The 24,445-nt window shown below is 46.7% G+C and overlaps 2 protein-coding genes across 2 annotated transcripts in view; one reads left to right on the top strand and one right to left on the bottom strand.

Moving 5' to 3' along the window:
• Positions 1–24,445, bottom strand: part of VPS50 (VPS50 subunit of EARP/GARPII complex) — a 198,191-nt gene that overhangs the window by 42,525 nt on the left and 131,221 nt on the right. The window contains exons 15-17 of the mRNA XM_083189450.1: positions 21,023–21,117; positions 19,532–19,630; positions 13,105–13,195 (exon numbers count right to left, since the gene is read on the bottom strand). Coding sequence (XP_083045576.1) covers positions 13,105–13,195; positions 19,532–19,630; positions 21,023–21,117 — 285 coding nt within the window. The remainder of the gene's footprint in view (positions 1–13,104; positions 13,196–19,531; positions 19,631–21,022; positions 21,118–24,445) is intronic.
• Positions 7,183–10,165, top strand: LOC146079746 (uncharacterized). The gene is made up of 2 exons (XM_083186401.1): positions 7,183–8,523; positions 9,376–10,165. The coding sequence occupies exons 1-2, from the start codon at positions 8,107–8,109 to the stop codon at positions 9,946–9,948; spliced, it is 990 nt and encodes a 329-aa protein (XP_083042527.1). The 5' UTR covers positions 7,183–8,106; the 3' UTR covers positions 9,949–10,165.

Raw genomic sequence — 24,445 nt, forward strand, 5'->3', positions numbered from 1 at the left:
ATGGGTCAAGGTTGACAGGAGCCTAGGTCGACATGGGACATGGCCGACAGGAGTCTAGGTCGACACATGCGTTATGTCGACAGTCAAAATGTCGACATGGTTTTTTTGACCCAAATGTCGACATGGACAAAGTTTTAAGTGCACTGCGTCCCCTCGCCATGTTTCGGGCACACTATTTTATTATCCCACCACGCCTTATTGGATGGTAGGGCATGAAATACCGCCTGTCAGCTCAAAAAATAAAAAAAAAGGAGAAAAATCCATGTCTACCTTTTGACTGTCAACCTAACCCATGTCGACCTAATGCATGTGTCGACCTAGACACCTATCGACATTGTCAAATGTCGACCTAAACTCTTGTTGACCTTTCAGTATGTCGACCATCGACTGTATCCCCTTTCAAAGACCAGCAAAGTTCCTCTTCCCTGCCTCGGGTGTCGCTTAATGCTGTGGTGCTTCTAGCACAGTGTGGTCTGTATATCAGCACGGATTTGCAGATCAGACCTGTTCTAGAAGCACCACAGCAGAGAGCGACACCCCAGGCAGGGAAGAGGAACTGCACAGGATATGAACAAGGCTGGGTGCCAGAATGAACACTTATTAATATCACAAACATGTTCACTACTAGGCAGAAGTGGCAGATCTAATGATCTCAGGTAGGATCCAGCATTTGGGAACCCTGTAGAAGAAGGAAAGGATTCCTCACTGACTATAGGAATCAGAACATAGGAATCAGCCTTCCGGAAGCAGATCTTCAGAAGCTATAAAATGCAGATATTTGGGAAATAGCCATTTCCATTTGAAGGATTCTGATTTGTTATCATCATGTCATGATAGTGGGTATAGGGGTCCATTCAGACCAGTTTTCAATAAATATATTAAACAAGGTGGGTCCCAATATTGAACCTTGCGGGACTCCACTTTGGACCTTACCTCCCCACTCTCTGTCCCCGATTGTGCAACCAGTTTTTAATCCAATCACAAATTTTATCCCCTAAACCTAAATGACCTAGTTTCATTAATAACCTTTTATGAGGCACCATGTCAAAAGCTTTAGCAAAATCAAGCAGTATTACATCAACAGAAGTCCAGCCCGCTACTGACTTCCTCATAGACGCTAATTAAATTAGTCTGACATGATCTATTATTGACGAACCCATGCTGAGCCTTACTTATCACTTTATCCTATTCTAAGAAATTTTGGAAACTATCTCTTATTATTCCTTCTAATATTTTCCCCACAAGGGATGTAAGGCTGACTGGTCTATAATTTTCACGGTTGGTTTTGCTACCTTTCTTCCAGCTATGCGCCAGTCCCTTGGTACCGTCCTCAAGTTTATTGATTCCCCGAATATCAGATAATAGGATTTATGGTCTTACCTTGATAAATCCCTTTCTTTGAGTCCATAGGGGGCACAGGAGTTCACGCTGGGTATGAGAGGTGAGGTAGCAGAGCGTGCACCAAAGGGTTACAAAAATGTACCCAGCATGCTCCCTGCCTCCCTTCTCCCTCATAACCCGCCCCCTGACCCTGGGTCACCAGTTTCGTTAGCAAGCCCAAGGTAGGAGCAGAGCCAGAGAAGAAGGAAGAGCAAACGCACACCCACATAGCATACAGGCCCTAAAGCCATGGAACTTTCCTACATAGGAAGCCCCGCTACCAGGTGCGTCTGGGAGGGCGTCCTGTGCCCCCTATGGACTCAAAGAAAGGGATTTATCAAGGTAAGACCATAAATCCTATTTTCTTTATCGTCCACTAGGGGGCACAGGAGTTCACGCTGGGACGTCCTAAAGCTGTCCCCTCACGGGTGGGGGACGCTCCTGGACTGCGGAAAGCACATGTCTACCAAACTGTGCATTAGCCGATGCAAAGGTATCAAATGCATAAAACTTGATAAAGGTCTGGGAAGCGGACCAAGTAGCCGCCTTACAGAGCTGTTCAGCCGAGGCGCCTCGATTAGCGGCCCAGGATGTACCCACAGACCTGGTAGAATGTGCAGTAATCCCCTTCCGGGGAGTAATCAGTGTGGAAAGATACGCTTGGCGAACCACTGATCTGAGCCATCTCGCCAAGGACTGTTTGGAAGCGGGCCAGCTCCTCTTATTGGCCCCATAAAGCACAAACAGTGAACCCGACTTACAAGTTGACTTAGTCCTGCGAAGATAAATCTGCAACGCACGGACTACATCAAGAGAAGCTTCAGCTTCAGAAGAACCTGGAAAAGAAGGCACCACTATTTCCTGGTTAAGGTGAAACTCAGACACCACCTTTGGATGAAAAATCCAGTTTGGTATAAAGAACCGCCCTGCCCGGGTGAAATACCAGAAAAGACGGTTTCCATGATAATGCACTCATGTCAGACCCCCTTCGTGCTGAGGAAATAGCCAACAAGAAGCCACCTTCCAGGATAGCCATTTCAGATCCACCTCCTCCAGAGGCTCGAAAGGAGACGATTGAAGTGCCCGGAAAACCTCTAAAGAGGGACCCCTCAACAGCCAGCCCGTCAAAGCCAGGCGACTCATGTCCGGGTGTCGGAATGGCCCCTGTGAAATTAGGTCTGGACGCAGAGGTAGACTCAGAGGAGAGGCTACCAACAGGTTCCATAGATCCGCGTACCAACCTCGACGGGGCCAATCTGGGGCCACTAGGATCATCATTCCTCCCTCCTTCCTGAACTTCCACAGAAGGCGAAGTAGGAGTTGAAACAGGGAGAATGCGTACACTATCTTGCCGACTTAAAAAGTCTGCCTCAACATTGAGAACCCCTGGGATGAAGTTTGCAGAGATTGCAGAAATCTGCTTCTCCGCCCACATGAATATCTTGGAGACTTCTTTTATCGCTCCTTTGCTGCATGTCCCGCCCTGCCTGTTGATAAAGGCCACGGGCGTGGTGCTGTCGGACCGGATCTTTACAGGGCACCCTCGGATGAGGGACCCCAACTTCTGAAGAGCCAGAAGGATTGCTCTCAATTCCAGGAGATTGATCGGAAGGTGACTCTCCTGAGCCGTCCAGCGACCCTGAAAAGATTGAGAATTGCCAACCGCTTCCCAGCCCCGTAGGCTGGCATCCGTGGTAAGCAAGACTCAGGTTGGAATCCAAAACGGTCGGCCCTGAGACAAGTTGTCTGTCTTTAACCACCATGTGAGAGACAGGCGAACCTTCGGGGGCAGTGTGATCAATTGACTCCTTTGACGAGTATGATCTCCTGTCCACTGGCTGAGAGTGTAAAGCCAAAGTGGGCGCGAGTGAAACTGTGTATACTCTACCATGTTGAAGACACCACCATACACTTGTGTACTGAGACCCTTCTGTGACCTATAAGGGAATGAATCTTCCTCTGAAGGGAGTGGATCTTATCCTCTGGAAGATATACTCTCTACAACCGAGTGCCCAGCCGAGCTCCCAAGTGAAGTGTCCTTTGGGAAGGAGTAAGAAACGATTTCTTCCAGGTTATCCTTCAACCGTGAGATAACAGAAGTGTAATCACGACCTGCAAATGACTCCGTAGAAGGTCTGGGGACTTTCCAAAATCAGTGGGCCGTCCAGGTATGGAATCATCCGAACCCCCAGCCGGTGCAGGTGTGCAGCCCTGACCGCCATCACCTTGGTGAACACCCTGGGAGCCGTAGATAGACCAAAAGGTAGCGCCCTGAACTGGAAGTGTTCGACCCGGAGGGCGAACCTCAAAGTGCTGATGTTCCTGTCGGATGGGGATGTGAAGTATATCTAGCGAGGCCATGAAGTCCCCTGGCTCCAGTGAGAGAATGATCGAACGCCGGGACTCCATGCGAAACTTCGGCACTCGCAGAAAAATAGTGAGCGACTTCAGATTCAGGATAGGACGGTGAGAACCATCCAGTTTGTGAATCAAGAATAGGGTGGAGAAGAACCCCTGACCCCTCTGCTCCTGAGGAACTGGAACAATGACGTTCGAGTCCAAAAGAGAGCAGATGGAAAGCTGTAGCACTTGTAGTTTCGCTGGGTCCTTTGGAAGACCCGTGCAAAAATAACACTGAGGAGGGGGGAACCGGAATGTCAGGGCATAGCCCCTGTAGACCACCTCCCTGACCTGTCTGGTAGCCCAGGGCTGCTTGGTGCAGGGCTTGGCTCCCTTAGTGGATGAGGAAAATCTAGAGGAAGGACTAGTGCCGTCGGACAAACCTCTCTCCACCTTGCCCGCCCACTCAGACACTGCCTTGGCCACCCATGACGCGGCAAGCGTGGTACACCTAATGGCCCCTGCCTGTGAAAAGCAGTCCTGAGGAAATTCTCAGAGGGGTCCTTCAAAGATGAAGAATTCGGAATGGGCAGTACTGAAGCGCGAGCTAATCGCGCAACATGATCATCCGCCAGGGGAGGATTTTCCCACTTAGCCCTCTCTGTGGGAGGAACAGGTTATAAAGTAGTAAGTTGCTTGGAAAGCCGGAACCTTCTAAACGGTTGAGACCACGCAGTCTCCAATAAATCCTCCATGAGGGCCGAAGGCGGGAGCTGGGCCGATACTTTCTTAAGACGCTTAAAAAGCAGGTCTTTACTTTTAGGGGCAGGAGCCTCATCCTCCCTCTGGAGGACTGCCTTAACCTCCTGCATCAGAGACTCTACCTCCACTGAGGACAAAGTGTCATCGGCCCCTGCGGATTCCGCCACTGAGCTGGAATCAGAATCGGAACGCGGAGAACCCGCATCGGGACTCTGCTGCCTACACTGCCTCCTGGAATCCCTGCCCGCCCAAGTAGCCGTCAACCCTTGCACAGATTGTGCAAAGGATTGCCACCAAGGGGGCTCTACATAAGCAGGAGCTGCCCCAACACTGGTGCTGGCCACTGCCACAGGGGGCATGGGCACAGGGGGCAGGGGCGCAGGAGGTAAGGAGTTGACAAGCGGTCAATATGTCAATACCTGAGTCAAGGTCGAAGCCCAGGCCGGTTCCTGCTGTGAAGGCAGCAGAAGATCTGCTTCAAGGGCCAAACACCTGTAACAGATATCCTCCTCCTGCCGAGAGAGTATGTCCACACATACCCTACAGGTACGCTGCATTGGAGATGGAGTCTCCTTGCCAGGTTTCGCCTTAGGCATACTGCCCATGATAAAAGACAAAAAAAACCAGCAGTTACGACACTGACACCCAAGCAACACACTTGCAGCCTTACCCACAAAGCTTTAGCAAAGCCATTTGGTATGGGCAGATAAACTCAACAATTCAGCAAGCTGAAAAGGAGACACCTTATATTCAAAGCCAATACTATGAATGGTGACAGTGTTTCAAACTTTCATCTCTTCCAATGATATTGGCAGGAAGACAGCATCAGTGTACCAGCCACAGGAGAGGATAAATACCACAAACACCAGGCTCCAGAAGCAGGGTGTGGGGGAGAATCACAGCAGCCTCCATCTCTAAACCCAGCAAGTGCCAGAATGGCTGCTGATTAGGACCTTAATGAGGAGCTGGGACACCTGGGGCAAAAATATATATATAATTGTTTTTTTTTTTTTTTTGGATTGTGGGAGGAAACCGGAGTACCCGGAGGAAACCCACTCAAGTACGGGGAGAATATACAAACTCCGCACAGTTAGGACCATGGTGAGAATCGAACCCAGGACCTCAGTGCTGTGAGGCAGTAATGCTAACCATTACACCCTCCGTACTCCTACAGCACCTGGTGTTCCTATGTGGTCACCCACTCAAGTACTTACCAGGCCCAATATACAGCATTAGCTGTAGATCCCAGGCTGTCTTCAAGCTTCCAATGATATTGGAAAGAAGACATCAGCAAAGCTCAACAATCCAGCCAGCAGCAGGAGAGGAGAAATACCACACACACACACCAGGCTCCAGGAGCAGGGTGTGGGGGAGAATCCCAGCAGCCTCTGTCTCTAAACCCAGCAAGTGCCAGAATGGCTGCTGATTAGGACCTTAACGAGGAGCTGGGACACCTGGGGCAATCCTACATCACCTGGTGTTCCTATGTGGTCACCCACTCAAGTACTAACCAGGCCCAATATACAGCATTAGCTGTAGATCCCAGGCTGTCTTCAAGCTTCCAATGATATTGGAAAGAAGACATCAGCAAAGCTCAACAATCCAGCCAGCAGCAGGAGAGGAGAAATACTACACACACATCAGGCTTCCAGGAGCAGGGTGTGGGGGAGAATCCCAGCAGCCTCTGTCTCTAAACCCAGCAAGTGCCAGAATGGCTGCTGATTAGGACCTTAACGAGGAGCTGGGACACCTGGGGCAATCAGAGAGCAAGCCTCAGCACTTCCCCAGGGGTGGGGGAGGGACTAACCTACAGCACCTGGTGTTCCTATGTGGTCTCCCACTCAAGTACTAACCAGGCCCAATATACAACATTCCAATGTGTATGGCTGTAGGTTCCCAGGCTGTCTAACCTCCCCCTCAGGCATCAACCCCCGGGACATAGCCTGACTAATTGTCCCTGGTGATCTAGTGATAGGGTGGAGCAGTCCAGACCCCCACTGCCTGCCCCCCCGCTGACTCCCATACAAACGGGGGGGGATCGCTGCTAGACGCGGCTCCCTGCAAGCAGGGAACCGCCGCTTACCTGCCCGGGGACGGAGTGCAGCATGCGGGAGCCTCCGAGAGAGGGTCCCGCGACGGAAGTCCCCAGCCCAGTCGCCAGCGCTGCCGTCGCCGCCGCCGAGTGATGGAGCTGCGCTGCTGGTGATTCACTAAAAGAGCACCCGCCGCAGCAGCTCTAATGCTGGGTACACACCAGGACGACTAGGGCACGATTCTGTCAATTTAGATCCAATTCCGACCGGTTGTATGCAGATTGTATGTACTATCGTGTGTTTTTGACATTTATTTGATCCGATTCCGATCAAATGCGCGTTCACGCCGCTCGTTTGGTCGCATCTTTGGTCCTACGTGCTGCAGGTAGGATCCGTCAATCCCAGGCCGACCGACCGTCAATCGTATGCAGATCGTGAGTGTTTTTTGCCGCCTCCGTCGTCCGTCCGTCGGTGCGTCCGTCGTTTGATCCAGCCTATTTGAGTGGCATTTCCTAAACACTCCCCCGGCGCCATGTTTTTCCACATAGCAAACAGCGCTGGCGCAGCAGTTGGACTCTCCTTCTTGTCTCATCTCCCAGAACAACAACCTGGTATGTTTGCACTCCCAATGCTCTTCTATGCATGCCCACTGTTGCCACCAATGTATATAGTGTGTATAAAGCACTGGTTTGGCAACCGTGCACCCGACCATGTCACTGTTTTTTTTGGGTGGGCCCCATGTCTGTGTGTATACATATAACCAATGTCCACCATTGCAGTATTCCAAGCACTCCTCTCTGCTAGGCCCCATTCACCTGTGTGTGTGTGTTTGTGTATATATAGATATATATACATAAACCATTGTCCACCATTGCAGTATTCCAAGCACTCCTCTCTGCTAGGCCCCATTCACCTGTGTGTGTGTGTTTGTGTATATATAGATATATATACATAAACCATTGTCCACCATTGCAGTATTCCAAGCACTCCTCTCTGCTAGGCCCCATTCACCTGTGTGTGTGTGTTTGTGTATATATAGATATATATACATAAACCATTGTCCACCATTGCAGTATTCCAAGCACTCCTCTCTGCTAGGCCCCATTCACCTGTGTGTGTGTGTTTGTGTATATATAGATATATATACATAAACCATTGTCCACCATTGCAGTATTCCAAGCACTCCTCTCTGCTAGGCCCCATTCACCTGTGTGTGTGTGTTTGTGTATATATAGATATATATACATAAACCATTGTCCACCGTTGCAGTATTCCAAGCACTCCTCTCTGCTAGGCCCCATTCACCTGTGTGTGTGTGTTTGTGTATATATAGATATATATACATAAACCATTGTCCACCATTGCAGTATTCCATGCACTCCTCTCTGCTAGGCCCCATTCACCTGTGTGTGTGAATAGCAATCTGCACAATAAAATGTATAGTGGTTTTCATAAAAGTTTATTAACATTTTAAATACTTAAAACATAAGAACTAGGTAAACTGGTAACTATAACTATAAAAATTTAAATATGAAACAAAACATGGGTATAACTATAACAACTAAAATGGTTTTATCTTTTTACAGTCCCAATGTCCAACGCAAAGGAACAAGAGTTTTTGGAAGGGTTTATTGAAAAATATCGTACACACGAATGCCTGTGGAGAACCAAATCCAAGGAGTATTCAAACAAAATTAAAAGAAACCAAGCCTTGGAGGAGTTGGCACGCTACAGTCTTCCATTTCACCCAGAGGCCAATGTTGAATGGGTGAGGAAACGCATCCAGAATATGCGCACGGTGTTCTTAAAGGAACACAAGAAGATGGAGGCTGCAAAGAAGTCTGGTGCTGGAGTCGACGAGATGTATCAAACATCGCTCTGGTACTATGACCGGTTGACATTCACCCTCAGCCAGGAGTCGATGAGGACAGGAGTAGTCCTTATGGTCGAACAGGAAAACCAAGAAGTCGCGGCGCAGGAGGAGGAGGAGAATTCGCAGTCTGCATCGGTGAGTCTATTTTTTTGGCTATCTAATTGATTCCTCCTGCCAATCCACAGCGCCCTCCCCATTAAAGTAGGCCATGTACTCTTCCCTCACCTGTTTGGCTCGTGCACTCCCTGTGTAGCGTTGTGTTGGGGTTTGCAAGGAGGATATCTGCACTACCTCCTCTGGCAGTTCTTGGTCTTCTTGGAGTGCTGTGCCTGTAGCCCTTTGCTGTGTGGCTTTTCTGCGGAGCAAATTGTGCAGGACACAGCACGCCGTGACAACCCAGTCAATTTTGTCCACCCTCAGGTTAATGGCAGTGTGGAAAATGCGAAACCGGCTTGCCAGGATGCCAAAAGCATTTTCCACAACACGCCGTGCCCTGGATAGCCTGTAGTTAAAGATCCTTTTGTCATGGTTCAGGCCCCTTTGCGCATATGGCTTCATGACATGCTCGTGCAGGCCAAAAGCCTCGTCAGCCACAAAAACAAAGTTAAGCCCCTGTTTAGTTTCCTGGACAGACGGCAAGTGAAGGGTGTTCGCTATGAGCCTTTCGTAGAACTTTGTGTCCTTGAAAGTGCCACCATCCGATGCACGGCCATTCCTTCCTACATCCAGGAAGATAAACTCATAGTTGGCATTCACCACAGCCATTAGTACAATGCTAAAATAGCCCTTGTAATTAAAATAGTAGGAACCACTATTGATAGGCTGGGCTATGCGGACATGTTTGCCATCAATGGCTCCACCGCAATTTGGGAAGTTCCATCGCTGTTCAAACTCCTCTGCGATGACTTTCCATTCATTCACGCTGGTAGGGAACTGAAATTAGAAGTAAATAGAATTGATTAGTAAACATGTTCAATTTTTTTACAGCTTGGTGACTACCCACCTGCAACCCCAGACCTATCTGTCCTATCTGATAATGCATGCACATCTAACGAAGTTCCTACTCCGGCACGCACTCCGCCACCCACCCTGGAACCCACTCCACCACTCCCCCGTGCCAAAAAAATGCGTGGCAAAGGAAAAAAAGGAGAAGCAGCGGCACATGAAGAATTTATGATGCGGGCACATCAAGTCCTGCAAAGAAACCCGGACAAACATGACAACTACTTCACTTATGTGGCAGAGTGTGTTCGCAACATGGCTCCTGACCAGCAACTTACTTTTGAAAAGTTATGCATGGAGTTGGTGTATAATGGCAGTTTAGGGTATCTCAACAGTGGCACTAAAATAGTTGGCATTGGTAGTGCACCAGACACACCACTGTCATTAGAATCACCAGTGCCTACTCCGCCTGCCACCGTAGCAGGCCAGTCGAGCACAATTCCAACACATACCCAGTCAACACCTACACAGCCTTCTCAACCCCCCCAGTACCGTCAATTCTACAGTTCTTTACTGATAGAAGATCCAGAGTGTCCTGTTTTTGAGGATCTGTCTTAAAAAATAGGCTACTTTATCATTTACCATCGACATGGTCTCAGCTGCAGGTATGTGATGGCCACTGCTCACATGGCGTATGGCGCACATCAATGGGGCCGGGACCATTGCATCTGCGCCATGCGCCATGTGGGCCGCAGCCTTTACATATCTGCAGCAGACATCCTCTGCCACACAAGGGCCACAGTGTGTATTTTTGTTTATTTATATGCTGCTACCTGTACCTGCATTACCAGAGGGAGAACAGGATTCTCCTCAATCTGGATAGCAAACTCCATTTATTGCCCTTTTTTCTTTGCCAATAGTATGGGGTACTGTGCCGAAGACATGGTCTCAGCTGCAGGTATGTGATGGCCACTGCTCACATGGTGTATGGCGCACATCAATGGGGCCGGGGCCATTGCATCTGCGCCATGCGCCATGTGGGCCGCAGCCTTTACATATCTGCAGCAGACATCCTCTGCCGCACAGTACCTTATCCCTACTGTTGTAAGGGCATGTTCCAGAAGTTACCAGAGTGTCTTTTGTCTTGGTTTTCTACATATATGCTGCTACCTGTACCTGCATTACCAGAGGGAGAACAGGATTCTCCTCAATCTGGATAGCAAACTCCATTTATTGCCCTTTTTTCTTTGCCAATAGTATGGGGTACTGTGCCGAAGACATGGTCTCAGCTGCAGGTATGTGATGGCCACTGCTCACATGGTGTATGGCGCACATCAATGGGGCGGGGGCCATTGCATCTGCGCCATGCGCCATGTGGGCCGCAGCCTTTACATATCTGCAGCAGACATCCTCTGCCACACAGTACCTTATCCCTACTGTTGTAAGTGCCTGTTCCAGAAGTTACCAGAGTGTGTTTTTTGTTTTTTTATATGCTGCTACCTGTACCTGCATTACCAGAGGGAGAACAGGATTCTCCTCAATCTGGATAGCAAACTCCATTTATTGCCCTTTTGTCTTTACCAATAGTATGGGGTACTGTGCGGCAGACATGGTCTCAGCTGCAGGTATGTGATGGCCACTGCTCACATGGCGTATGGCGCACATCAATGGGGCGGGGGCCATTGCATCTGCGCCATGCGCCATGTGGGCCGCAGCCTTTACTTATCTGCGGCAGACATCCTCTGCCACACAGTAGCCCGTACTTATTGGGAAAGTTTAAACTGGGTCATACATACTTAAATCTTTATATATAGTGTGTGTTTTTGTACAATATCTTTTATATATGGTATTATAATATATTTTTGTTGACACAATCTATTTACTATTTTACATGTTTTAACCATGAAAGGCCTAAAAAACCTGTTTCTGTCCTAGGCCTAAATTATAAATAAAAATATTTTGTTTGCACAATAAAGTGTACAGTGTATATTTCATCCTTACCTTGCAATACTGGTACTGCAGCACCTTCACAATGGCTTTGCAGGTCTCCGGGATGATGAGGCCCAAAGCTTGCGGGGAGATGAGGGATCCAAACTTTAGGTCAGCAAGAGACCGTCCTGTCGCCAGAAACCTCAGGGTGACCACCAGCCGTTCCTCAGCAGGGATAGCCATGCGATACTTGGTATCCTGCTTCTCGATGTGGGGAGTCACCAGACGCAGCAATTCCTGGAATGTGGCATCATCCATCCTCAAGAAGTTACGGAAATCGTCTGGGTTATTCTCCCTGATGTCCCTGAGCAGTGGCATGTGCGAACGAGTCTGACGCTGAAGTAGCCACTGCTTTGTCCAGCATGATCTTTCTCTCCTGCGCTGGGCTCTCTGACGCCTGAGCTTCAAAACTGCATAATAGAGCAGGTACTGTTGCTGGTGACTACCCATCACTGCATTCTCCATAGTGCAGGGTTAAAAGACACTTTGTAATGGCAGGCAAAACAAAGTAATGTGTAAATAGCTATGTCCAGCGTTCAGCAGGTATAAACCAAGCCTCACTAGTAACAAAGCAGAAATACACTGGTTTAAAATGGCTGCTGCTATTCCTATCCCCCTCTGCTAGTCCTCCCCCTCTGCTAGTCCAGCCCCTTCATTCAAATTTCAAAGGCCCATCTGACGACGGTCGCATGTGTTCTTGCAAAAAAAACAAAAACCAGCGATCCGACCGTCTTAACGACCATCGCGGGCGCATCGGGATCGGATCTAGATCGTTCCGCAAAAAAACACAATTTTTGCTAATCGTTTGCTGGGGACTGCCTGGGAGCTCCCGGGAAGTCCAAGGGAAATCGTTCCATGGTCGTCTATCGGTCGTGAACGACGGTGGTCGTCCTGGTGTGTACCCCACATAACCCATGGCTGTTCTAACAGCCGCGATAATGGTGCTGCTCTCTCCTTGGCACCAAAGAAAAAACTGGTGACCCAGGGTCAGGGGGCGGGTTATGAGGGAGAAGGGAGGCAGGGAGCATGCTGGGTACATTTTTGTAACCCTTTGGTGCACGCTCTGCTACCTCACCTCTCATACCCAGCGTGAACTCCTGTGCCCCCTAGTGGACGATAAAGAAATAATGGTAGTGCTATGACAGAACTCAATTCTTTTAGTATCCTAGGGTGTATTTCGTCCGGGCCAGGAGATTTGTTACTTTTTAAGTTCTGTAATCTATTTTTGAGCATGTCCTCACTCAAACATACAGTTTGGGAGCAATCAAATGCCGAGCATTTAATCTGTGGGAGATCTTCTGAAGATTCTTTCCTTGTAATACTGAAGCAAAAAATTCATTGAATAATTCCGTTATCTCTTTTCCTTCTACTCCCAGGGTACCCTGCTTATTTTTTAGTGGGCCAATATTGTCCTTCCTTAACAGTTTCCCGTTTATATAATTGTAGAATTTTTGGGGATTAGATTTGCTATCTGCGGCTATTTTACATTCAGTCTCTAATTTAGCCATCTTGATTGTATTTTTACATTTCTTATTACATTCTATATATGCGACATAATAAAACTTAACATCACTAACATAATGCTATGTAGTATAGAGGTAATAATCCATGTTCAATACATTGTCTCTGCCAAAAAGTAACCAGCGATAAAGTACTCATCCAAAAAAGTAAAAACATTTCACAGTTCAAAAATAACAGCTGCCAAGGAGGGACAAAAATACACAAAAGCAAAGGAGGAATTGAGCTGTAATAACATGGAACATGTATGTAACTTTCGGCACTCACGTGTAACTGTAAAATGCTAAAACTGGACTTGACAGGACACAGCTCCCATGTCTCATTTTCGAGGAACATCCTGAGTTCTTCAAGACGCGTTCTGAAAAACAATATTCAGCTTCTTAAATAAGGAACAGAAATAAAACAGAACGGAAGATACATAAACAATTCTGAGTTATATCTCCTCTGTGGAATATAAATTAATTATCAGTGCCATGGAAATGCCTCGAACAGAGAAACATAATCAAGGGGTTCTGGGAAAAATTGTGAAAGTTAAACACTACGAGGATTTATCCACTTGTCACATTCAGACCACGCTCTTCACCTACTATAAAGGCAGATACAACTCATTAACCTTTCCAAACTGGGCAGGAGAACAGCGCTCTACACTCCTGAGGATAAGATATTGAGCATCAGTTGTGGCAGTGACAGTTACGTCTGGCCGCCCACTAAGCACTTGCACAGAGTTTGTGAAATTCAAATCCTGAAGGGGTGGAAAGGGGACAAATGTTCCTCCCAGCAAACCTTACATTAGTGGAACCCTAGGCACACCCAGCTATGTAACTTTATTATTACTAGAAGTAGTAGCAGTCATTTATAATTTTACTTAATTTGTAAACTAAATGTAGCAGCTGGAGGTGAAATGAGTTGTTATTATAGGCCATCAGTTATGCCTTTTGTGAATATTCTATCTGTGCAAAACTATTAGCTGCTTCCTTTGTGCGTTGCATAGTCATACCTCCCAACATATTTGATGCCTGCAGTGCAGTGCACAGTACTAGGAGGTACAGAGCGCGCGCCGGGGGCGCGACCTAGCAGGAGGGGGTGTGGCCTGTAATTGCGGCGCTACTGCAAGACCATGCCCGCCGTCTTTGCCGCTGCGGGACCGTTGGGAGGTATTGTAATGTCAAAGTACAGTCCTCAGCCTTATATAAACGATGCCCCGCTGCTGTCAATCATACCCCTTTCACATTGCAGCTTTAACACGGTATATTGCCGTTTTTTTACCGTTTTAAAACGGTACCAGCTGCAATGTGAAAGCTCCATTGTCAATTTACCGGTTACAGAATACCAGCATTTTGAAACGTGTCAAAAGCAGGATCCTACACGTTTGAGCCGTTTTCCCTGCAGTCTGAACAGCTCAGATACGGTATTTGCTACAAATGATAACCACAAAAGGGTGATAGGTTATCTCCCTGCATGATCCCCGCCCACAAGCAGGAAATAAACATTTAAAATGACATTGTATGGCTTTCTATGGGTGAAACTGGTTGAATCTGATAGGTACAAAAACGGTATTGAAACTGCAATATACCGTTTACAACATGCAATATGAAAGGGGTTAGCTGGCTTTTGACCGGTTTTAAGACACGTTTACAAAAACGGGTTGAAAGCAGGTTTGCGATGTGAAACCAGTATCACTTTGTAGTGGCTTTCCGTCCTGCTACTCTCCGAGTAGGTCCTCATTTATCTAAGTGACTTTAGAAAAGGACTTCTTTTATAGTCTCCGCATGAGACTCCCAGTAACATCATCCGATAAGGAATTGAATGAACATCTTCCGGTAAGGACTTTGGCTTTATAACCTAGAACACTTACCCCTTTACAACCACCCTGCTGGGTAAAGCAACTTATTATCTGTGACGATACATTCCACAGAAATGGTTAGCATGATCCTCAGACCACGTGTGCTGCACATGTGATCTGAAAATGCTGCTTATGACCAGTATGCTGGGAGTTACAGATCTTATTATAGATCAGGCATGTCCAACGTTGGCCCTCCAGATGTTTTAAAACTACACATCCCAGCATGCTTTGCAATAGTTTTAGCATTCTCTAATAGCAAAACTGTGGCAAAGCATGCTGGGATGTGTAGTTTCAAAACATCTGGAGGGCCAACGTTGGACATGCCTGCTATAGATCTTATGTGATCTATTGTGTGCCTAGGAAGCTGTCGGGAAAATTATGGCCCAATCAGGATAGGATGCTGGTCGTTCTGATGTATGGCCAGCTTAAGAGGTATCCAGGCATGATATATCTGGAGTAAAAAATTTGAGTTATTTGCAATTTTTCACCAATATTCTTTTAGGGAAATCCAGTCAGGTACTTTTCCATGCGAAAACACACATACTGTATTCAAGGAATACTGTGCGTTTATGCCGCCACTGAAAAGTCAACGCTTATCAGGGATCTTGTTTCTCCTGCCTGAGGCATGTGAAACAAAATAACTTAAGTCCGCAGTGCACGCTGGCTTATTGTTACTCATTGACCCAGGCAAGGCAAAGCAATTACCCCCCCCCCTCTCCTGTTGCCTTTGTAACCAATAAAATATTCAGCCACATACTGTAGGATGACAAGCGAGAGAGCAGTAGTTGGAGAGGTAAAGATTTGCCTGTACTATATATATATTTATATATATATATATATATATAGTAGGGGCAGCACATTTAATGGTTAGAGATGTCAATCATGTAAATAGGGGAAGGCTGGGACCTTAAAGTGTCCCTGGGAAAACTTTAAAGTAAGCAGGACCAAAATGAAGTAGGGGAGTCAGTACATATGTGTCATTGGCCACAATGTAGTAGGCTGTAGCAGTGCCTTACATGGCGATAACAAAATATGTATTGCAGTAAATATACTATATTTACAAATTTCCATTGACTTTTTATTTACAGTATTAAACTTGCATAGAACTAGATAAACTACCTCAGACCAAGTTCAGACTCTACGCAAGCTGAAAATGCCCGGTTTGACACTCCTGAAACTTCGCCTCCATTACATGGCCTCTCAGTTGGTGCATCTACATGCCGCTTCTTTTGTGGAGTGTCCAATTGAATTTTCAGAAAATGCCAATGAAAAGGTGAGTTTGCACTATGAATCATCCTCTCCTCCTCCTCCTCCTCCACACCCCCCAGACCACTGATCTTGCCTGGTTTGCCTTGCACCTCACTAACTGCTCCTTCTCAGTGTCTGCCTCTGGCTCCACCTCACCCCCTTCATCCTCTCTGTTGTTGACCCTGTTTCTAAAAGTCTACATGGACAAAAGCAAACTCATCATATCCCTTCCAGTATCTCCATTACGGTTGTGACACCATCATCTCTTCCCGTTCCTCAACTCCACTGCTTGGTTGGCACTCTTAACTCCTACTCCTTTGTTCCCACAACCAATCTCTGTCTCATTCCTGTCAGTTTCAGCAACGTTCCTCTCCCAAAGTGCGAGTATATGTTTTATTCACTCACAACTGGTCACCTCACGGCTCGTCTATTACAACATTCTCTTCACCGGCCTCCCACACTACCAACCTCGCTCCCCTCCAGTCTGTTCTAAACTAGCAAAACTTATCTTCTCCCGCTGCTCCGCTTCTGCAAAACCCTTCATGAGTTCTGCACTGGCTCCTATACTTTATTTACATTTTCTTTTTGTTTCTAGTTATTACAACTGTACAGAACAAGATAAAATTACTTCAGACCAAGCTTCCGACTATGCAAGCTGAGAATGCTGGGTGGCTTGCCTGTTTTATATGGCCTCTCCGTTGGTGAATATGTAGCGTGGATTTGGGACGAGGAGAACCAAGACCTACCGACATTATTGGGGAGTACTGATCATGAAGACCTTTCCACTTAACAATTCTTACTTGATGACCGTTGGCCCAGAGGGGAAGCTTCATTGATCACACATGATCGTACAATGTAGAAGCAGGCCCTAAGCTTTTGGGTTGTCAACTTTGGACACAAATTTGTCCTCTTAGCATTCCACAATTTGGGCCCGATTCTGGTTCACTCGCAAAAACTCTCTCTAATGGACAAAAACATGTGCACTGCAGGTGGGGCAGATGTAACACGTGCACAGAGAAAGTTACATTGTTCCGCATATGCACCAGAGTACCTGATGTTGTACATCCGCAGGATGGACATGTCATTGTCTATCCTTTCTCTGGGACATGCCATATCTATCGGAATGGAAATTCGTCTGCAAAGGTGAGTTTGTATGTTACATACACTTTTCTCTTTAAAGGATATATGTACATTTGCGATCTTTTAATAGTTGGCTGTGTACTTAGTGATCGGTCAGTCTCTTAAGCCCAAGTTCCATCCAGAGATTGTTTGGGTGCCATGGGTGCCTTTTCACCATTCAGTGGAATGAACCATCGATGGTGTGTTGGAGTGCAATGCACACTAATAAAAACATCGGCAAATTTGCATATAACTGCATCTGAATTAGACCCTTGGTAGCTTGGGTTTACCCACCCACATCCATCCGCGATACCCTTTGTGTGTGTGCCACCTGCTGCGCGCCAGCCTCCTCTGCTGGGTGCACCATTACACATGGCATTGGGCAGCACTGCAGCTGCCTGCCCCTTTCACTCTGGGTTCAGGCACTGTGCATTTGCAGATACGGGACGGCAAAAGTTGCTTGCAGTGCGGCTTCTGCACAGATCCCCCCCAAAATACATTGGGTTAACATCACTGACACAATCACTAACATAACAAATCACATAACAATCACTGAATGATGCCCAGTACGTCCGTGGCTCAGAATCCAACCCCCGTTTATTGGAAGGCTTACTGTGAAATAATTCCTATTGTGTGTGGTAGAGACTGAGGCAGGGGCTGATGTGATGATAAATGTTCTCTATACAGCGCTGTGTAAAAACAAGATAGATGGATACAGAATAATAACTATCAAAAACCTGACTGCACATCACTCATTCTTATAAAAGTACTGGGGAGCTACAACCCTACCTTGTCCCTTGGGTGTATACAGCACGTATATCGCACCCCTGTATAATGCACATCTACATTACCATGAGACGCACAAGTACAGAAATGCATATCGACTGAAACCCTAATTGTTGTCTTATTTTAATCTGAGAGACGCATCAGGGGAAATCACATTGAGCTGCCAGATGAGATTCCCTGCTAGCGTCGGTAGAAATCTACATAAAAAAGTGCATGCGTCGGCATTACTGCTGTTTAGGAAACACTCAAGGGTTGCAATTATTCATATTACTGGTTATTGTTACTAGGAAAAGGCCATCAATCCGGTTATCTTCCAGTTGCTTATGTAACATATGTGTAATTCTGCCTTCATTTCCCACAGCTGCCGTTATTATTAGGGCTTTTATGTCTTTGGTTGTAACAGTTACACTGCCGGATCGGTTGATATTTCAATCTTGTGTTGCCTCCATTCACACCAAACATTTAAGCCGGCAACAGCAGAACCAGAACCATGATCCAATTGTCAGGACGCACACAACATATGAAGTAGAGCGGGTATGGGTCATTGGAAACAACAACATTACGTAGACATGCATTGGGTCAACCACCAAAGGTCGACATATGAAATAGTTCGACATGCCTAAGGTCGACGACAAAAGCATTAGGTTGACAATGGCTAGGTCAACAGTCAAAAGGTTGACATGGGTTGCTCACTTTTTTGTCCCAAATGTCGACATATTGGACATGGATACCGTATCGGTGTACTGCGTCCCCTCGCTGCACTCGGCACACTATTCTATCTCCACGTGCTAGTGATGGTAGGGCATGAAATACCGCGTGTCGGCAAGTCGGCTCAAAAAAAAAAAAAAAAAACACAATGTTGAACTTTTAACTGTTGACTTAGTCATTGTCGACCATCTATCTATGTTGACCTTAGGCATGTTGACATATTGGATGTGTCGACCTAAGCCATGTTTGCCTTCATTGGTTGAGCGAATGCAGGTCGACTTTTGCTGTGTCAACCTTATGACCGTACACCCGTAGAGCAGGCGACTAACAATACCAGTGAGGAATATAAAAAATCCCAATATATACAGAAATGTGTTTTCACCTCAGCTGCCGGAGAGATCAGAGGCTTTGTTGGGACTCGGTGAAGGTTTAGGCCTAAAGCAAAGTGTACGGTCAGAATGTAGTCTCGGATTAGGGATGTTGTTGTTCTAAATCATAACATAAGTGATGGTGATCTCTATTAATGAGGGCAGAGATGTCACAGGTAAGACCCGCACAATACAGGAACAGGAGTTAAGTACCCCATACAAGCTGCGATTATCGCATGCGTTTTGTACTTTTAAAGTACAAAACGCATCGCATGTGCGATAATAGCACCGTGTACCTGCAGGGATGTGATGCGCGTCCCCGCAGGTACAATATTGTAAAGCACAAAAAGTATCTGTAGGCAGTACTTTTTGTGCTTCATCGCATTAGTACAGGAGTAATCATTAGTAACTATAACTTTAAAAAAAAAAAGTGGTTAAAATCGCATCTCATCGCATCGCACCCGCAAAGTACAGTACATCGCATCGCATCCACTTCAAGTGCCAAAATCGCATGACAGCTTGAAGTACAAAACGCACAGCACAGTGAAATCGGTGCGTGTATGGGCACCATTACATTTATATTTACTGTACATCTTACATGCACCTTACGGAAATATCTTACCGGTGATAATTTTTAAAATAGTTGACACTTTGCTTTCTTACAGATTCCTGCAGGACTTCAGACTTACTGCCACAAAACTCTTCTCCGACCTGCATCAGCCTGGAGGGAGACAGCACAGATAGAGATGTACACAGGTATGGTTCTTCATGCTGCAATAGTTTGTTTTCTGGCCAGTAACCACTGACAAAAGGAAATAAACACAGGACCCAACGCAAGTGATGGCGCATCCAGGACTGTTTATTACAGACTGAGCTTTTGTGTGTTTGTGAATATGTGTGTGTGAGTAGGTTTGTTACACTGGTCGATGTGCAGCTTTAAAAAAAAAAAATATGGAGAGGGAGTGTGCGCACGTGCGCGCTATAAGATCTGGCCACTTTTCACCCCATTCCGACGCATCAAACCGAGAAATCGGGTGAAAAAGTGTCAAATCGTATACGCCTAACCTCCCGTGCGCATCAGATTGGAGCCGGGAAACTGCAGGGCTTCACTTAAGCCCCGTACACACAGGGGAGATATATTGCTCATTTTTTCCTGAAAAATAAACTGCCGGGGGGAGCCCGGCAGTGGAAATCAGCTGGTCGCAGGAGCATGTTCCTGCGACCAGCGATCACCACAGGGGCAAAAACGAGAGCACGCACCCGGCGATATATCGCCGGTGCACACTCCCATTGCGGGCAATATGGTCGCCCAGCGACCATATTTCCCGCGATTTTGCACAAAATCGCCCCCGTGTGTACGCACCTTAAGGATCTGCCGGCTCCCATCGCCCTTGTTGGAATCGCTTATCCCTTTGCTACTAGTCAGATATGTGCAGCGCAGAAACTTAATACAGTCAGAATTCTTAAGTTTTCTATGTAAAAGCAAACAGCTCCATCAGTAAGGTGACTGCTTCTAGTGCGATAGGTCAAGGGTTCCAATACCGGAGATAACACTTGCACTTCTTAAATTTATAATAAAGAGTGTATTTGGAGACTAGAGGGGGAGTTATTTGACTGGTGCCTTTAGGGGAGCCCCCTTCAGAGCAGGAGCCCAGCAGCTGCAACCTCCAAGGATTCCACCCCTGTATGTATCTATATACATACATCTCTCTATCAGAGAAATAGGGTGAGATTTAATAGGATGAGAGATTCAGAAAGTGAGAGATCTGGTGAGAAATCTCCAGGTTTTTTTTAAAGCGGCAATCATTTACACTGCAAAACCAGTTTGATTTTGAAGTGTAAATGATTGCCGCTTTAAAAAAAACCTGGAGATTTCTCACCAAATCTCTCACTTTCTGAATCTCTCATCCTATTAAATCTCACCCATAGCTTCTAGAAACAATAATCTGTTGTTGAACACTTTGGTAGAAGCCTGGAAAAATAGTGCAACAATATAATGATACATTAATTCCCTAGGAGTCACACAGGCATTGCAGGAAATAAACACCGCCTTAGAGCGCCTTTAGCACCCACGTATTAAGAAATCAGATTAACTGGCATGATTGACACCCACCTGCTGACTATATCCAACACAACAATGAAATCATCATATTTGAAGGAGGACATATCCGTTCCAAGAAGGTAGGTTTTAACTTTGAGTTGAACATCCTAGAAAACAGCACGCAAAACATTTGTTAATTCAATGTAACACTGCAGACAACGTATAACTGGTCTCCTGCCTGGCATGCAAAATATGTTTGTGTTCCGTTTTCTAAAGGAAAGAACATTTATTTGACAAACTGTCTCTTTCTGTTGTACATTCGGACGTCAATGTCAGACGATGCTGCACGAGGAAAGATGAAAGCCGCGGTCCGCCTTAGATTATTTTTCTTCCAGGCATTCACTGAAGCATAGTATAAGTTGCTAGTATGACAGAAAAATAAAGCAAGACAAAGATATCTGAAAACGGCAAGGAATTCCGCTAAACATGGCGTGCGAGCCAGATTTTAAAGTTTTTTATCAACTTTTTGGCAAGTGGGAACTCTGATGCTAAATGGATTCTGTGAGATGCTGAGTGCGCGGCTGTAGACAATGGTGTATATTCAACAAAGAGAATGTTAATCGTATCTGCCAAGTAGTTTTTAAATCTCTTCCTAAGCTATATAGAGACCGTAAAGCTGCAATCTTATGAAGTTATTTATATAAATACATTACTGGGGCAAGCTATAAGACGTGTCCTAAATTGTTCCATTTCTACTGGGTTTGTTCTTCAGGTTGATATTAAAAAGCTATCATACTACAGATTGTCATGGCACAACAGACTGGTATGGATCATTAGGTCGACATGTGTTAAGGTCGACATTTTTTTTCAACCGGAATGTCAACACAGTCAACATAAACACTAAAACGTAGCACCGTGTCCGCTCGCCATGCTTCGGGCACGGTGCCTCGCTATGCTCGCCATGCTTTGGGCACGGTGCCTCGCTACGCTCCCCATGCTTTGGGCACGGTGCCTGGCTACGCTCCCCATGCTTTGGGCACGGTGCCTCGCTACGCTCCCCATGCTTTGGGCACGGTGCCTCGCTACGCTCCCCATGCTTTGGGCACGGTGCCTGGCTACGCTCCCCATGCTTTGGGCACGGTGCCTCGCTACGCTCCCCATGCTTCTGGCACGGTGCCTGGCTACGCTCCCCATGCTTTGGGCATGGTGCCTCGCTACGCTCCCCATGCTTTGGGCATGGTGCCTGTCTACGCTCCCCATGCTTTGGGCACGGTGCCTCGCTACGCTCCCCATGCTTTGGGCACGGTGCCTGGCTACGCTCCCCATGCTTCGGGCACGGTGCCTCGCTACGCTCGCCATGCATTAGGCACGGTGCCTGGCTACGCTCCCCATGCTTTGGGCACGGTGCCTGGCTACGCTCCCCATGCTTTGGGCACGGTGCCTGGCTACGCTCCCCATGCTTTGGGCACGGTGCCTGGCTACGCTCCCCATGCTTTGGGCACGGTGCCTCGCTACGCTCCCCATGCTTCTGGCACGGTGCCTGGCTACGCTCCCCATGCTTTGGGCATGGTGCCTCGCTACGCTCCCCATGCTTTGGGCATGGTGCCTCGCTACGCTCCCCATGCTTTGGGCACAGTGCCTGGCTACGCTCCCCATGCTTTGGGCATGGTGCCTGGCTACGCTCCCCATGCTTTGGGCACGGTGCCTGGCTACGCTCCCCATGCTTTGGGCACGGTGCCTCGCTACGCTCCCCATGCTTTGGGCACGGTGCCTCGCTATGCTTGGCACACAATTTTATTCTCCCACCACGCCCTAGTGGATGGTAGGGCATGAAATGCATATTTAGGCTCAAAAAACAGTAAAATGACCCTGTCAACCTTACCCATGTTGACCTAAATACATGTTAACGATCATGCTGGTGACCCAATGACAGATGATATATGATGCAGTGAGCGGAGACACTTTGGAAAATCCCATGAGCACCATCTGTCAATCAGATGGACAGTTGGAATCTGGGATTCCAACTGTAGGAGCTTCCCGACAGTCGGAATTCTGGGCCATTTTCTCTCCGCCCAACAGATAATTAACAGGCGGAATTCAATGTTCTACCTGTTGATTGTCGAACAGTGGGCGTATCAGTGCAAACGGTCGCGGACTGTCGAAAGACAGCCGCGAGTTCGACAATCCACAGTCGTTTTCAATAACAGAGCCGACTTGATTTAAAGTCAGATTTGTTTTGTCTGTATCCGCCTGCCTTCAATTCTGTCAGAAATGGCAGCATTGAATAGGCAGGGGGGGGGGCGCTATTTCCCCCAGCGGAAATAAAGGCTGCAATTGAATACCCCCCTTACCGCTAACACCCCTCCTCTTTCCTGGCCTAACCCTAACTCACCCGAAATACTTATGTTCAGCATCCCAGCAGTTGGGATTCCGACCCCAGCATCCTCATTGATGTCGGGATTCCAGGGCTGGTCTCCTTCTGGCATTCGGGATGCTGGCATTGTTATTGTAAAGGCCAGCATCCCCACCGCCTTGATGCTGTCTGAATCCCCAGCCAATACATACATAGAAATGAAGACAATGGTATTGTTATACTGTGCAGATCTAAATGTGTGCATCACGACTCTCAAAACTGCAAATACAGCTCATAAAAGCTGTATAGTTCTAAAGTAACAAGCGTCACCTGAGAAAATACCTGCTAAAATTTGTTCACTGCAAACACTGCAATAGATGGTTATGACAGAAACGCAGCAGGAGGGGAGTAACTGACAAACAGCATTACCAGGATTAGCTGCTATTTTGTCTTTTACATGTAAAAGTTCATCTTGACACAGAAAAGCAATGGTTTTTCACAACCTAAATTCCAGATTCCTCGCTACAGGACAACCTTTTGTTCCACGTGTCAGAAACCATCATAAAGAATTGATTATGTCACCCACTGTCCAAAAGGTCACAGTGCACGATAATTCGTGCAGTCACTGTCTGTAAACTGCGGTTAGTAAAGTTGGGTACATTCTATCAGATAAAGAAGCCTGTATAGGTTTGGCGCACGCTATCTGTCATTTTTTTTCAAGTTCATTTTTATTGAACTTTTGAATCCACAAACATAAAAACAACAACAGATATCCAATATACAAAGGCAAGAACCAAATATAGTGTCACAGACAGGTCTCTAAAAACAGACTTGTAAAAGGTCAAAAGCATTAGGTTAGGACGAGAACGCCATTGGGCAATAGTCAGACGATGTGCGGAAACAAGTATTAGGCCGCTATGCGTGTATGAACATGGCATGTTACCAAAAAACAAACAAAAAAAAACATACTGTAAAACTCAATAGAGAAAAAAAAAAAAAAAAGAACAGAGGAAAGTAGAGAAAACAGAAAGGAGGAGGGGGAAGAAAAAAAACGGAGGGAGAGATTATCCACCGGGACCCAAATGATTAGGGGGCCCATTTATTAACATGTGCAATGCGATATGGGCGCTATATTAGCACCC

The sequence above is a fragment of the Crinia signifera genome, chromosome 5 (genome assembly GCF_055691185.1).
Source record: "Crinia signifera chromosome 5, ASM5569118v1, whole genome shotgun sequence".
Classification (NCBI taxonomy): domain Eukaryota; kingdom Metazoa; phylum Chordata; class Amphibia; order Anura; family Myobatrachidae; genus Crinia; species Crinia signifera.

Coding starts and splice junctions, on each gene's coding strand:
- LOC146079746 (XM_083186401.1), top strand. CDS start 8,107: ATGTCCAACGCAAAGGAACAAGAGTTTTTGGAAGGGTTTATTGAAAAA. Junction 8,524..9,375: donor AGAATTCGCAGTCTGCATCG/GTGAGTCTATTT, acceptor ATTTTTTTACAG/CTTGGTGACTACCCACCTGC.